The following is a 16,273-nucleotide window of genomic DNA, read 5'->3' on the forward strand; positions in this document are numbered from 1 at the left end:
TTGTGTTTTCCACCCACATCTTAGGGCTTGAATTGTCAAATTTCTATTTACACAACCTCGCTTTTCTATCTTATATGTTTTGTTTTTTTCTCAAAGTAAAAATCTAAATAATCTATTCATAAAAAGCACTTTACGGGGCTCATGGCCACATACCGACTTTGAATGTTGGCTCATTGACATCCATACTGACGCTCATATCTGCTGTAGGCCAAGCTAATACAGTTTGTATGAAGACAAATGAACTATTGGATTATACACCGAAACAGATTTACATTCAGCACTTGTCACTGTCCCTGCTTACTCATTGGTGTATCATCGCCACACCAATTCCTCCGGGAAGTTCAGGGCTCTCTACTGTGTGAAAATAGGAAATGCTGTCATCAGCATTTACTGGAGGACACGAGAGAGAGAGACACACACACACGCACACAAAAAAAAAAAGATATAAAGAGGGAGGTAGTGCGGGAGAAAAGATGGTACCACTGGAAAGAAAGATAGTGAATGACAGAGGTCATTCTGACTGGAAGGAAAGATAGTGAATGACAGGGGTGAGAGCATATGAGAAAGCTGAATAGAGAAAGGGCATGGAGAGGGGTGGAGAGGATGACAGATAGGAGAGCGGCTGATGCAATGAGAGACATGGATAGAGGGAAGAAGAAACAGACAGCTCGGGTTTAAATGTTGAATTATAGCGTCACTGAGAGAGACAGAAAGTCAGAGAATGGCTGACAGAATTTGCGCCTATAGGGCTTGTAGTGAGGAGGCAGAGTTGACTGAGGTAATAAATGACTACGCTCTCTGTGACACACACACACACACACACACATACACACATATAGAGAAAGGGTGAGCTGATCTAATGACATCAGTGTTAAGTCAGCAATGACTAACTGTAGTCCTGCAGAATAGGACTGCTCAGCAATAGATGACTCTTCCTGGGGCTACTAAGCACATGAGCGCGTGATGTAAGATGAAGTCGTGAGTGCTCAGCAGGTTTAGGTGCATGTAGTGTGATCGTTACGGTCTGGGGTGCAATTCTAGTTTAATCATATGTCATGCCTTTCCCTCCATTTCTCAATCATGTATGTGATCGCTCCTAAACAGACAGTTTGATCATAGATTCGGTTGTGTTATGGTAGGAGTGGCTAATGTAGCCTCCAGCTGCTAGCCTCAAGCAGAGAAGCTTCAGCCCCAAGTGACATCACTCGAGGTAGTTTATCAGATTTCAGATATCAGCTCTCTCTGGAGCCACAAAAGGCTTTGAACAACTTTTCTTTTTATTATTATTATTTTAATATACATATGCAAAAATACTCCCCAAGACCTGTTGTGTGTTGGTGTCATTCCACTTCTCTTAAAGGGGACATATTATGCTTTTTGTGGATTTCTGTTATTTATATACTCTTATGATTTTGGATATGTGGGTTAAACATGGTCAACATGTGTAGGAATGCTCCCTGCAATTCAAAAGGCTTCCACTTGCTCTAAACACCTCATTTGCAACGTCTTTTTCTACCTTGCTGACGAGCTGACGTTGGCTCGTCGCCCATAAACCACCATCTGTTCCATAGCCTTTGTTGCTAAGGTTGTTGCTAAGGATTTCCCAAGTGCTGTTTGCTTCGTCCACTCTCATATTTCGGATTGGATTTCAGCTCCAACATGAACGGATGTATCTGAGAGGTGGACATTTCAAGTAAAGTACAAGAAAAAGTAGTGAAATCCTATTACTGTAGTTTGTTCCATGGTTTGTTTACGTAGCCTCCCGAGCTGCTGGAAGTCAGCAAATATGGTAAATATGCCAGCATTTTAATATAAAGACCAACATTTAAATATAAAGAGTCTAGCCTAGTGACTGCTAAATAAAGAAGCACATGCATCTGTGTTTTGAGAATATTTAAATATTTGTTCCATTCCCTTCTTAATGAATTACTTTTAGTGGGTTTCAAATGTGTGTGTTCTTGGTAGAATATTATAATAAACTCTGGATATAATTTATTTACAGAAGGCATAAAAAATAAGAACTGCACAACATAAACAAGCACAATACTCATTACTCTCATTTTCTTGAGTACTTTTGTATCAAGCTTAGCCAAAGATGGAAATGACCTTGAACACACACACACACACACACACACACACATACACAAGACTATTTCAGTCACGTATTTGCTCAGAGAGAGGCAACAGACACTTAACTGTACTTTAGTGAATGCTCCAATATAGTTAGTGTGTTTATCTGGTTACTGAGGTTCTTGGCCACCCAACTTACAGCTCATGTGTTTTTGTATGTAAGTATGTGTGTGTGAATGTGTGTGAATGTGCATAAACAGTTTATAGTGCATGTTTGTTTGTGTGCATATTTAATCCATAACTTATACTGCGTTTGTCTTAGTGTGCATGCATATGCATTCTTGCATCTGTCTGGCAGTTTTATACATTTTGTGTGTGTTTACAGTTTATGTCTATATGTGTGTGCATTTGCCACCCAAAGGGCCACCCAGCTAATAGACAGACCCACACGAAGGCCATAGGAATCAACTCTACAAATAGCCTCCTGTGGTAAAAACCAGTGGACAGATGAATACATAGTATTTGTGTGGTGTATGTGTGTGTGATTGTGTGTGTGTGTGTGTGTGTGTGTGTGTGTGCGTGTTTGTGTGTGTGTGTGTGTGTGTGAGCCCAGTCTATGCTGCTACTGTAACTGCTATATTTACTGAAGAAGCTTGGCAAACAGGTTGAGTAAACATAGTGTTTTAGTTTCCAACACATGCAGGGAAACACTCAGGCTTGCCTTCATGCACAAACACACACACACATTTACACACCACTGCAATAAAACAGAAGGAAAATTTGTGTTCGTCTCTCAGTTCCGTGCTCTTCTGTCTTTCTTTTCTTGTCTATCTTTCACTTTCCATCTGTCCTTTCAGTCTCTCTTTACATCACAGACTTCTTCTTTCTCAATCTTCCTGTTTTTCTGTCTGTCTCACTTAAAATCACACTGCAGCCAATGTGTGAGATCAATAACCTCTAGTTTGTGTGGAAAAAAAAGCAAATCCAGATATTCCATTATGAGAAGATGCTGCTGGGCTAATATGTTGCGGACAAACAGTGGGATACATTTGAAAGAAAATCCTGAATAGATCGGCAAAATAGACTGAATACTAAAACACAGTTCTTCAAAAATCTTTCGAATTCTTGCATATTTGAATCTTAAAAAAATGACGGGCATCTGGACTAATGTTTAACACATGGGTGAAGTGATTTGTAATAATTACCTGTAAACATTATGCAAACTGAGATTACTGTATTTTACAGACCACACCCACAGTTTTGTGCTTTTTATTATGAACTAGAAATAAGGCATACTTTATATCACTTTACCTTGCAGTTAGACAGGTGTCAGAGTGGTCATTGACATCCTCTTATTTGTTGTCAAAATCACATTATCTTTTTGTGGTGATGGATTTTCTCTGAAAAAGGGAAAAGGGTCAATTCAGGTCTGTATTTGCTTTGGCTGTTGTGGTTCTGTGGTTTTAGAACTTCTTCTTGGTGTCGCCGTTACCAAAAATGCGTTCTATGCACCTTTTCAACGTCTTAAATCTCAGTTTCCAGCGTTGCAAGGCAACCGTGCCAACCACTGTTCATTCTCCAGCTAACTGGATTTCAACCATCAACACGTGGTATCTTTGCACTGCAGTGATGGAGGAGGAAATACTTCAGTATGTTCAGTCATGTCAAAAAGAGGCTGGCCTGCATACTGGTCAGAGGAATAGGCCATTATTCCCCATATAACATCAACTGGTTTTGGAGGACAAAAAGCCCTCATAGCAGTTCCAGCAAGGAATGCTGGAACTTTGGCTGGTGCAGAGCTCATTATTCAGCTCCTCAGAGAGAGTCTTAGATGTTAAATATCAGTATTGTGCCACTGAGTTGAGCTCTGATTCTGTGCTGGTGAATGGATTGTGATTCCATGGCTACAGCGCGTTTCTCCTTTCCACCTTAGGGCGGAAATGGAAATAATAGAGATGTACTGGACTGTAGCTTTCTTGTGACAGTGAATTAGTGACAGAATACAGTCATTGTCCCTCACGGTCACTCAATTTATGTTCTTTATTCCCGAAGATTCTACATTATCAGCCATGCTCCCGTGGCACCCATTAAATTCTTCTTGTAAAGGCAAAGAGTGTTTATTGGTCATCAATCAGATAACATATGATGCAATGCAGCACGTTCTGTAGTAGACTCAGAGACTGCACACCTCATGTGGAGGAAAACATGAAGAGCAAGCAGTTTGAAACTGATCTTTTTTTTTTTTTTTAGAAAATGATTAATGATGGATTAATTAATAACATAATCAAAAAATCATAAATGAGTAGAAAAGGCAAAAGCAACGTCATCTGTTAGTAACAATACTATTAGATCATTTAAAATGATACTTTGACGTGTTAATCAATTTGTGTATCACAGCAGAACGAATGTGGTTAACTGCAGACCAGTAGTATTGAATTTGGGAAAGGTAGGGCAGTGTGTGTGTGTGTGTGTGTGTGTGCGCGTGTGCACGTTTCATCCACTGTGGGCAGGGCCTCAGCTCTGGTTCTGATTAACTCCCTGTAAAAACACCTCTGTTCAGAACATCACAGCCCGTACATCACACTCTCCCTCATACACGCACACACACACACGCGCACGCACACACACACACACACATGCTACGCAGCTCCTGGAGGCTCCTTGTTCACAAATGGGAGTCTACACCCATCATTCAAAGCCTTATAGGCCTTAAGAATGCTGACACACACACGCTCAATCACACACAGACACACACACACAGTCACACAAAGTGCTCTGTTTTCGTAGCTTTGATACACTTATAGAGTTCAGAGGTGAGAGGGCTGGAGGTAACACTGTGTTTTTCCAGATCTTTCTAACCACCTAAATCTGCTTCTACACACACAAGGAGGTCCAGATGGCTGGGTGGAGACAAAAACACTCTCTCTTACACACACACACACACACACACACACACACACACATATATATACACACACATAGTTATGCTCAAATTGCGAAACAAATCCACACAATCTGCACACATACATGCACATCAGAGATCATCTACCTGACACAAACATGATGAGTCCCAATAATGTATCAAGTTTCAGCTGTTTTTGCACAGACAGCCTCCAGATTGAGTCTAATACGTTTAATAATATTAGGTTTGAATTCAACCCAGTACACAAAGATTATTAGAGACAGTAACTGCCCAGGATGAGCTCATACCACCGCCCCATGAGATATACAGTTTATGTGCTGGCTGTTTATGTAAAACTAACACATGCTAGATACTGCAGCTATGTGATGTGGGACTTCCACCACCGCAGCAGCAGCAGCAGCAGCAGTGCTGTAGGATACATGATACATAGTAGCTGACGTCTTCAGGTCCTCTAAATCTCAGCCAGCTGAGAGCAGTCACATGTGATCAATGGCTGAATTTATCACTCAGAGCCTAGTGCTGCCATCCACAGGCACATGCATGAGAGAGCGTATGCATGTGTGTTTATGGACTCGACCCCTGCTACCTCTTGAAACACGATTGACGTTGTCTTTAGCGAGCAATTATAGAAAGAACGACTGTGAAAAAGGTCACAGCCATCCAGCTATCAACACTCCGCACCAAATGCCAACTGTGCACATCACTGTGTGTGTGTGTGTGTGTACATGTGTATGCACGTGTGTGTGTGTGTGTGCGCGCGCTGTACCCAAAATGCCAGCAGCTACACTATTGGGCTCGGACCCCACCCCACCCCCTCCCACCCCCCCACCCCCTTCCGCCTCAGCGCTTGTGGGTAATCTGCAGCAATCCTGTATGATTGATGAGAGAATTAGTGTTGCCAAGCAAAGCAAAGCATTATGGGAATGAGGAAGTTGTATTATTGGATACAGAGCATGACATTAAAGGTTACAGTGGCAACAGTTAGGTGATTATGTGTTTGTGTATGTGTGTAAATGTGTGTGTGTGTGTGTTTGGTCAAAAAAGATAATCCTCGGGACAGTTATGAATGGATGAGGTGCCATAAATCCATTTTTTCCTGTCATTATGGTCGTCAGGGTCACGGGGACAGTGAACTCATTAACATCTGAGGTAATTAATGCTTGAATTCTATATGAAGAAACACCTGTCAGCTAGTTTACAGCTGAGATATATGTTAATTAAGTTCTTAAGTGCTACAAAAAATACTGCTTTGAATTTGTTGATTTTTCTGAGCAAAAGTTAAGTTCCTCTTTTTTTTTTTTTTTGATTACCTAAACAAGAGTAATGATGAAAAAACTCCTGCATAGTGTTTCTCTTACTGCTGGCATTTTCACAGTATTTATGACACTTCAGGAGTGAGATAGTGTGCAGGAGTTTTCTCATTTTTATTCAAGTTGTGCTCAGATGCACCTGTCACACATTCAGGTGTGCAGATAATTTTTTTTTTTTTTTTTTTCATTTTGTGATGAAACTTTTCATCATTAAAAAGAACTTTGGTTGTTATTTACAGCTTCAGCAACTTTTGGAAGAACTTTTCTAAAAGTGCATTTTTTTTTTTGCATTTCCCATGAAATTCAAAAAGTGCAGTTTTTGCTTTTGATTCTTTTACTGCTGTAAATGAATTTCACCAGTATTAATGCAGATAAATACATACTGAGGGAGTTTTATGTCATACCCACTACTGTACAACTTCATTCCAAGCTGCAGTCTTAAGACAATGTACAGTATAACCATTTTTAAACCAGAATTTTGAGCAGTAAGTCATTTTTTCCCTTCATTTGGTAGAGATCTCATTGTGAACTGAAAAAACAATGCTTGTCTGCATCACCTTGGAAAGAATTGCATGTGTATCATTGCCCTAAGGTGTCAAAAGTAAGAGTAGAGTGGTGTGTAGTACAGGGGTCTTATTTCTACTGTGAGGATCCTTTTGATGTACAAGTGTACCCCCTGGACAGGATGCCTTACCTCAGAGTTCCAAGGTTTTACTTTTGATGATGATGAAATTAGAATATTCTCCCTGAAAGTATCTGAAGTCAGTCTTTCTCCTTGTCTTAGGAAAGTTTTCCTGTTGAATCTCCATCATTTGACACTCTTTCATGACTCTGTGTATCTTTTAAAAAACTTTAGGATTTACAGGGAATATCCTTTAGCTCTACATTTTAGTTACAAGAAAAGAGTTGTTTGGCTGCCTGTTTTGCGCTCTCCCTTGCTGCTATATTAGGCATTCCTTCCTGTTTATGTGCGCAGCCTAGTCCTCCAGATGGTGAGTTGTGTCGCTGTGAGTCAGTATATAAAGCAAGCCGGCAGGGAAAGGTGTGATTTTACAGACTTTTAATGTGGTCTGTGGTGCCAGACACACAGCCAGCCTCCAGATACATCCCAGCAGGATAATGCACCACTGTCTCAGCATCATATAGTCTTTAATTGCTTGTACAATCCATAAATCTCAATTCATTGCGTACCCCGAAGGAACAACTAAATAAGATAGATGCCTGTAACCTTTAAACGTTTTATAATTATACTTTGTGCTGTCAAAATATTGTCAGAGCAGGTATCTTTTTTTTTTTCACATGATGGATACGTCACTTTGAAAGAAAACAGTTTCCTGCTGATGGCCTGATGAACAATAATTCAAGTCATCTATTGTTAGTTTCTCTTGTAAATTTGATAGCGTTGGTTGAAGTTCCTGAGGGCTGTAAACTCTTCTCTTGCTATAAATCAGAGAGCTCATTTATTACCCAGGAGAATGCTTGTCTTTATATTCTCTGCAGACACATTTGTAATGAACTATTCTTATTTCTGACAGCTCGCTGACAGGGGGAATTTGGCCGTTTTGTTTTTGCAGAGAGAGGAGGGGAGAGAGAATGAAAGTGTATGTGTGTGTTTTGATTGATACCTTCACGAAAATGTGGCTTAAATTAGTATTACAGAAGAAGAAGAGGCCACTGAAATTTAATGACTGAACATATGGCTGTTAGCGGACACAAAGTTGTCATAGTAACGGACAAAGTTCCAAGTTTTCCATTTTGGACAAGCAATGTATCTGTTTGATTTCTCACTTTTTCACATTTTGAGTAAAAGAAGACCAAAGAAAGAAGGAGTGTACCCATATTTGTGCATTTCTTTTAAGAGAAGGATGCCTTCTATCTTCACACAGACACACACACACACCTCGGCCCGCCTAGTGTATTTCCCTCCTGGCTTTCCAATTTAAATGCAAATGTTCCCAAATCGGACTCCACAAAGACGCAGAGGCAAAATCATTTGACGCAGCAATGAATTATATATTTTAATTAAGCAGCCAAAAGAATCACGCCTATTCAGCCCTTTCCCCTCCAATAAGAAATGAATAAATAAATATGGAAGAAGGGAAGGAGAAGAAGAAGGTAATAAATGGGAGGGTCAGGGGAGGGATGGATGGATGGATAAAGGGAGGAGGGTCTGTATTGAGTTTGTGTGATTGCAGTGCTAACCGCCCGTGGGCTGTCATTATGTGAGCGATCTGAAGCTGTCAGATTTCAAAACTGTATTGTTTGCTTACAGACGGGCTAAATACCCCCACAGTTTCAAGTACACACACACACACACACACACACACATATAGAGCATTTGAGAGCACGCAGACAATCCTAAATGCATTCACACATGCAGACACACACCATTTGGATTTTGATGGGCAAACCAGCACTTAGAAAATGAAGAGCAGAGATGGGAATTGTGATGATCTGACAAGGGAAGCAATTTTAATTTCACCCCCTGTCACTCTCCTGAATATCTGCTCTGATGAAATACATATGAGCTGCCAATCACTCATACACATACAAGCAGGCACACACACACACAAACACAAAACCCACAATCTTTCTCCCAGTGACATGCATACATGCAAACCTTCAGTTACTTTCTCAGTCTTTTAAAGTCACAAAGGCTTTTCATATATTGAAAAGTCAAAAAACCTGCATCTTCAAGGCCAAGTGTCACATAGAGCTGAAGACTGGAAATTGAGATCGCAGTATTTCACATGCATTTTAACAGAAATATTCTCCCTTGTCCTGTAAAAAATACCTGCAGGGACCCAGGATTGTTAGCATTTGTGCACCTGTGTGTTGACCATTTGTGATGAAACAAAGATGCCCTCACTAAACCTCAAGAGCACTACGTTATGGTTAAATGAAGTGACTTAAAGCTGCTAAAATACTGTTACAGGTCAGCTGTGTGGCAATGCTAAAATATGTTAGAAAGTTAAAATAAGAAATTTACGCAAAGTGCAAAATTTTTAAACTATGCAAAGGATTCAACAGGTGGAGCGGCAAGTGCAGAAGACAGCACAAATGTTACAACTAAACATCCAACAACATTGCTCCCGTGCCTTAAACAGCTGAAACAAAAAGGCAAAATAGCTACATACAACACGTGTTCCTTCATGTGTCACTGCATCCAAAAAAATAAATAAATAAATAAAAATAATAATTCACTCAGACACTCTTAAACCTATTAAAACTGGGAGGAGGATGCTGAAAAACAGAGGATTAAAATTATTTTGTACAGTCAACATTTTGTTGTTTCCATCTCAGAGATAGTGTACTTGCACAACTGAATTGTTGTTATACTAGAAATATTACCACATAATCTAATGTACATTAAAAAAAAAACATAAAAAATGTACAATAAACACTTTCTGTTTGATCATTGCCAGTTCTAAATTTAAAAAGGAAACTTCCTTTATGCCAGGAAATCACAATTTTCCCAGGAAAAGTAATAATTTCCAAATCACAAAACCTGTTGTGAAGTTAAAATAAAAACCCATTAGCTAATAATTATACAAGCTTCCAAAAAGTAAACAAACACACATTCAAAAAAGAAGAAAGGTCTGGGGCACTCTTCTGGCAAAAAGTTTAAAGCCTTTATTCAGATGGCTGTTTCATGGTGAAAACATAGCCAATACTTGTGCATGTTAAAAATAGAGCTGGGTAACAAAGGCTTTTAAACTTTTTTGCTAGAAGAGTGCCTTGGACCCAGGGAAGTAGTTCAGGGTCTGAAAATGAAAGCCAATGTGGAAGTGCCTTAAACCTGCATTCTTTCTAATGGCCATCAGGGGGCGACTCCACTGGTTCCAAAAAGAAGCCGATTGTATAGAAGTCTATGAGAATATGACCCTACTTCTCACTACCTCAGTAAACAGTTTCATAATGAGTTTATGATCTCAATCACTAGTTTAAAGTCATTTTGTGAATGATGGTCCTATTTCATTTAAATTTGACGATAAAGCAGGTTATGCTTTAGGGCGTGGCTATGTTGTGATTGACAAGTCCAAATATGTTCACTTCTCAAAACTTTTGGCTCCAAAAATCCAACATGGCGACGGTCAAAATGCCAAACTCGAGGCTTGAAAACCATGGATGTATAAAGAGAACTGGATACAGGAAGAGCGAGTCCACCAACCAATGGCTGACGGCACGGTGGCTACATCCATTATTTTACAGTCTATGCTTGGACCTTCTTTTTTGAACTTTTGTGTTTCCCTCCCTTTCCTACCAAAGAGCACCTTCACCACACTTGTTTGAACTTCTGAGCACTCAGGACCTTTTCTTTGTAAACAAACATACCACTTATGTTTGTTTGCTTGTTATGGAAGCTGTGCATTTGCAGCACACAATATAACACGGAGCTCGGTGAGGAATGCATCTACTGTATTAGTATCCATGGTGACGGATGTATTGTACTTATGGTAGAAGATGGCGAGTGCATTTCCCAGTTCATCTGTTTATTTATGGCCCCATCCCGAACAGAGGTGTAGTGAGGTGGGAGTTGGGACTGAGGAGGAACATTTTTGTTCTGCTCTGTCTCTTGTGTGGGTAAAAGCAGCTTTTCTGTAGATTTTTCAGATATTTCTGAAAATATGTGTGGCAGGAAACTTCTTCATTGCCATTATCTTAATAATTTCACATAGGCTAACAATAACCTCCTCCTATCTACTTTGTGTTGCTTTGACATCAAGAAAACAAAATTAAGACAATTAGTTTTTCTGTTTCAGAAAAGCTTTCTTTATTCTTTACTGTAATAAGCTGTTTGAATATAAAAGCTTTTCTTTTTTTAAACACCATTAGTTTGGTCGCTCATGGAAACATTCCCAAGTGTGTTTAACGTCTTTGACTGTTTTATTGCCTTCTGACATTTCAGTCAGACTGTAAAAGCTTTTTCATGTTCTTGAACGTCACTCAGCAATACTTCCAGATATGTTTCCTTATTTCTTAGATGCTTAAACATGATGTAGTGGTGTTCCTATTGAACCTTTACAAAGAGAGATAGAAGGAGTGAGGGATATAACAGAGTGATACATGCTGTGTCTACTGAAGAGAGTGAAAAAGACAGAGTGAGATGGTAAAAGAGAAGTGGAAAAGAGAATCAAGAGGAGAAGGAGTAAGAGAGAAAAAAAAAATAGCTGAGGCTAAGAGCACGAGGTAATGGGAGATGACAGTGGTTTGTAACAGCTGGAGTCTTGCATGAGAAGAACAAGGAAATTCACTTTTCCTTTCTTTGCCTCTATTTAGAGCGCTCACTCTGTTCTCCACATGCAGACACACACACCTTACTCACCGCAAGTCTCAGCAGCAAGCAGACCCTTAGACAACCTCTGTCTGTAAGAGAGCCAACTATCTCTCCTCAGTGTACGGCACAGAGGCAAAAAGAGGGGAAAAAAAAAAAAAAACAACCTGCAGAGAGATGAGATGAGGAGGTGCACAGAGAGAAGAGGGAGGCCACATTTTCTTGGAAGTATCTGGGTTCAAGCCCCCTTGTTGGCAGGCATCCGCCCCGCTCAAGTGTCCTTCGACTGGATGGTGAATCCCTATACAAGCTCCAGTGGTGTCGTTCTGATGAAGCTGATCTCTGACCTTTCACCTCCTAGTGGAAGAGGGGAAGCAAAAAGGCAGTTTCTCTGAAGGGATCATCTCTGAAGCTGAGTAATTAACACATATCATGTGTTTTTAAGTTGTAACAATTTAAGGGCTGTGACTGTTGCCAAGTTTGTACAGAGACTAAAATGAAAACCTGTGCTCACCAACTGTATCTGGCAACCTGTCCTATAGCGCTTCATACATGTACTGGGTGGATGGATAAGACACAGCTCTAGCACACAAGTATTCAAAGAGCTAAAATCACAAATTGGATGTTTTTCAATTTCTATTCATTAACAAGCAAACAAACACGTCTAAATAAAAATGCTTTGTAGTTGTTGGAAGGCATATTTTTTTTTAAACTTTAGACAGAGCAGATTTTTGATTGATCTAAGATTCATATCTCATCTCATTCTCTGAACAAAAGCTAATTATTGAACTTTGCGAAATTATTCCTTTTTAAATAGAAAAGGGAACGAATGTTTAAAGAGAAAGAAAATAGAGAAAGAATGAGCGATGGACTGTAAAACAGGGAAATAAAAGATGAAGAGACAAAAGCATGAAAGTATGAGAAATAAAAGCAGAGAGTGTTTTTTTTTTGTTTTGTTTTTTTTAAATTTGGGAAACAACAACAAGGAAAAGTGATGCCCATGAAGCACTGTTGTTTACTATGACAGCCGTGTGTTTGTTCATGGTGTGCTATACCTTTAAGAGCTGCTGGTCATAGCCCATCCCAGAGAGGATGGACCCATTAGGCTGATGAACAGAAAGAGAGAGAGAGAAATAAAGAGAAAGAGAGAGACAAATGTTATACAGGGAAAAGGATAACAGTCAGAGAAGTAAAGAAAGGAATTGCTATTTGAAAAAAAAATGGTAGTTTGACAAATAAGGAGGAAGCAACAACAGAGAGAGAAAAGGCCACCTAAGGGACCACAAGAGTGAGAGGAGATAGAGAGACACTGAGAGATACACAGAGAGAGAGAGAGAGAGAGAGGGCAGGAAGCAGCTATCTCTCCATCTCTTACATGGTGTTGTAGGCGTCTATGGGTCTGTCAGTCAATCAGGACGACAGGCGGACACACTCACTCGCCGGTTCTCTGTCTCCCGCACGTGCTCACGCTGATGACTTTGCTGTGTGTGTGTCTACAGATGGCAAACCTTGTGACATCTTTGTGCTGTGTAGTTCTGGCCGCAGTGGTGGTAGCCTACGCTCAGAGACGCAGTCAGCTTGGTGAGTATGCATTTTATCCTCTTCTTCTAATTCTTTAGTCTATTACTCTTCTCTACTGGGGCCTACTCTTTCTTGTGTGGTCAACCCTAGTCTCTTATTTCAATTACTCTACAACCACTGTTACTACTGCTTGACTCCACTTTCCTTTAGGCTACTCCACTTGGCTCTGTTATGTCTTGCTTTTACTTTCTGTTTTAATTCTGCTTTCCTCTCTTCCCATCTTTGATACGTTACTCTGTTTGGTGCAACTGATGCTCTACTATGAGTGTAGTCTACTTTGCTCTAATTTTGTCAACCTCTCTTAACTCCTTCTACTTAAATAATTAATTGATAATGTAATCTATTCCATGCTCAAGTCGTCTTCTTTCTGTTGTAATTGAATGGTTTCTGCCTTTATAATATGTTGCTGTCAATACATACGAAAGGCGTTTTTGCATTAACTGGATTTAAAGGAGCAGTGTGTAGGATTTAGCGGCATCTAGCGGTGAGGTTGCAGAATACAACCAACTGAAAACACTGAAAACCTAAATGCGAAAAACGTGAAGGCCCTCTCTAGAGCCAGTGTTTGGTTTGTCCGTTCTGGGCTACTGTAGAAACATGGCGGCGCACCATGGTGGGCTCCGTGGAAGAGGACCCGCTCCTTATGTAGATATAAAGGGCTCATTCTAAAGTAACGAAAACACAACAATTCCTATTTTCATGGGATTATACACTAATTAAAACATACTTATGAATATTATATTCCGTTTCTTCCAAGTCCGTTCCACTAGATGCCACTAAATTCTACACGCTGCGCCTTTAATGCTGCTTGAGAAAACAATGGCTAAGTTTGTTTTTATTGTGATTTAGTCGGCCACTTGTGGAGTTAGGGTAAGATTTGCTGTGTCTTTCTATATGTTAGCTGTGATTTTGCTGCGTGTCAGTCGGCCAGCGACGGTAGCTTCTTATTTGCTGTGAGGTCGAAGACACAGCAGTGAAAGGGAAATTGTATACTGTGAGAAAGCGTAGGTGGAATTCTCTTCTCCTCACTCACAAACAGGGAAATAATAACAGACCAAATCAGCTGTCATCCCTAACTGCTTGGTGCTGATATTTTGGCCACATTACCCGGGCTACCTCCATAACAAATAAGGGCTCAACAAAGAAGCCAGTCAGATCAACTCATGATCATGAGCATGTTTCAAATGATTTGTGTACCAAGGTTTGGAGCGAGAATGAAAGAGGAAAAGAGAAACAGAGAATCCCTACATAATGCAGAGACTGCTCTTCGGAGAATTCACGCAAGATGTATGACCGTGTATGTACACGGGGTGTGTGTGTGTGTGTGTGTGTTTAACAGGGGAGTCAATTTGTCACTTGACTTTTAGTGAAGAGTGGTCTTGGTTTATTAGCCAATGAGGTCTGTCTGTTGAAGTCAGCTGACCCAAAGAAAGAGTCTAAGGAAGTCAATAAGTCCCCAGTGACGCACATCACTGTCACGAGGGTCATGCGCACACACACACACACACACACACACACACACACAAAGAGAGGCACACACTTCCATAAACAGAGCAGAAGTGGCTTAGGAAATAGGAATGTTGTCTTTGGGGATTAGGTGAAAGCAGCAGAGAAGGTAGGTGAAAGAGTGAGATGGAAAGAAAAACAGAAAGGAGAAATCAATGAAGATGGGGAGAAATCTAGGAAATTGAGAAATGATGGAAGGCAAACGGAAACAAACAGATTGGGAGTGAAAGACAGGAGGAATAACAATTGGTGTTTGATGGGATGGGATAAAGCATGGAGAAAAAAATGACAGCTGTGCCCCAAACAAATCTGTATGTACAGAAGGTGAAAACAGCTGTGAGAACTATTTTACTATCACTTACAACAGGATTTATTTTTCCTTATTGTATTTTCCTTATTTCTTTTAAAAAAATATATTTTTACAACACATTATTTGACTTCATTGCTGGATCAAGATTGAGCTATTTTGTACTGATCAGCCTTTTTTCTTGTTTGCTGTTCAGAAAAGCAAAAGAAAGTAAGGTACGGTAGAGAGCGAAGCAAAGTAAAGAGAAAAAAAAGGTGAAAAGGCAACACTTAAGGGGATAACAGATACGGATAAAGGGAGGAATGAATAACATGAATAGAAGAAAGAGACCTGTCACTTCAGTCTTTGAGAAAAACTGTGTGTGTCTATGTGTGTGTGTGTGTTACCACTGTAGTCTAGCTGTCACTGTCTATCACTTGCCTTTGTTGTTCACACTACATAGAATCAGCTGCCACAGGCACATACCTATGCACACACACAAGTACTGTAAAACACACACATGCCTGTATATGCAAAGACATCATAACCCACATGCATAACTGCATACATGCAACAGTATTACTGGTTTGCACTCACGAGTATCATGCACACACACACGCACATATACATATACACACTCTTATACTTACACGAAGACACACATGTACACATCTGTCTGTCTTGGAAAGTGCCTTGTTTCTCTGACAAATTGGTAACCAGTTTGATTGACAGGATTCCCTGTGGTATGCCCCACTTGGCAGAGCGTTTGAAACACACACACACAAACACACACACACACACACACATACACAGTAATGTATGTGCACCCACACACACACACACATAGTCATAAAAGAGGGACAGAAGGGGGGATGAACTCTCTTGTTAGGTCTGACTCAATTTGTACAAAATGCACATGCAGAGGAAGGCACACACTGTCTTTGTGTGTAGTTATGTGTTCCTATGTGTGTGTGTGTGTGTTCGTGTGTGATGTGGATTGTATAGGAAATTCATTTGAGACATCAGAGGGTTGCTGAACAAAGACGATATGAAACACTGGTAGAAAACATCGACAGGCCGAGACAAACAAACAGATACGAGCGTCACATGTAGAAGTCAATGTTGTCTGGAAGGAGGAGAGATGGGAAGTGACAGAGATACAGAGAAGGGAGTGAAAGACACAGAGACATGACAATAAGACAGACTGGGAAGGGCGGAGGGTGGAGCAAAACGAGACAGAGGAGCAAACATGGGAAGAACTCGTTTGATATGAGGAGAACAAAAAATACTGCGTAAAACAGTAACACATCCATGAAAAAATA

General features: G+C 40.2%; 1 protein-coding gene across 3 annotated transcripts in view; it reads left to right on the forward strand.

Moving 5' to 3' along the window:
* Positions 1-16,273, forward strand: part of cntfr (ciliary neurotrophic factor receptor) — a 246,684-nt gene that overhangs the window by 94,858 nt on the left and 135,553 nt on the right. For all 3 annotated transcript variants that reach the window (XM_042395799.1, XM_042395797.1, XM_042395798.1), the window contains exon 3: positions 13,078-13,159. In XM_042395799.1, the coding sequence (XP_042251733.1) occupies positions 13,078-13,159 (82 nt within the window). The remainder of the gene's footprint in view (positions 1-13,077; positions 13,160-16,273) is intronic.

This window comes from Thunnus maccoyii, chromosome 19 (genome assembly GCF_910596095.1).
Source record: "Thunnus maccoyii chromosome 19, fThuMac1.1, whole genome shotgun sequence".
NCBI classification, from domain to species: domain Eukaryota; kingdom Metazoa; phylum Chordata; class Actinopteri; order Scombriformes; family Scombridae; genus Thunnus; species Thunnus maccoyii.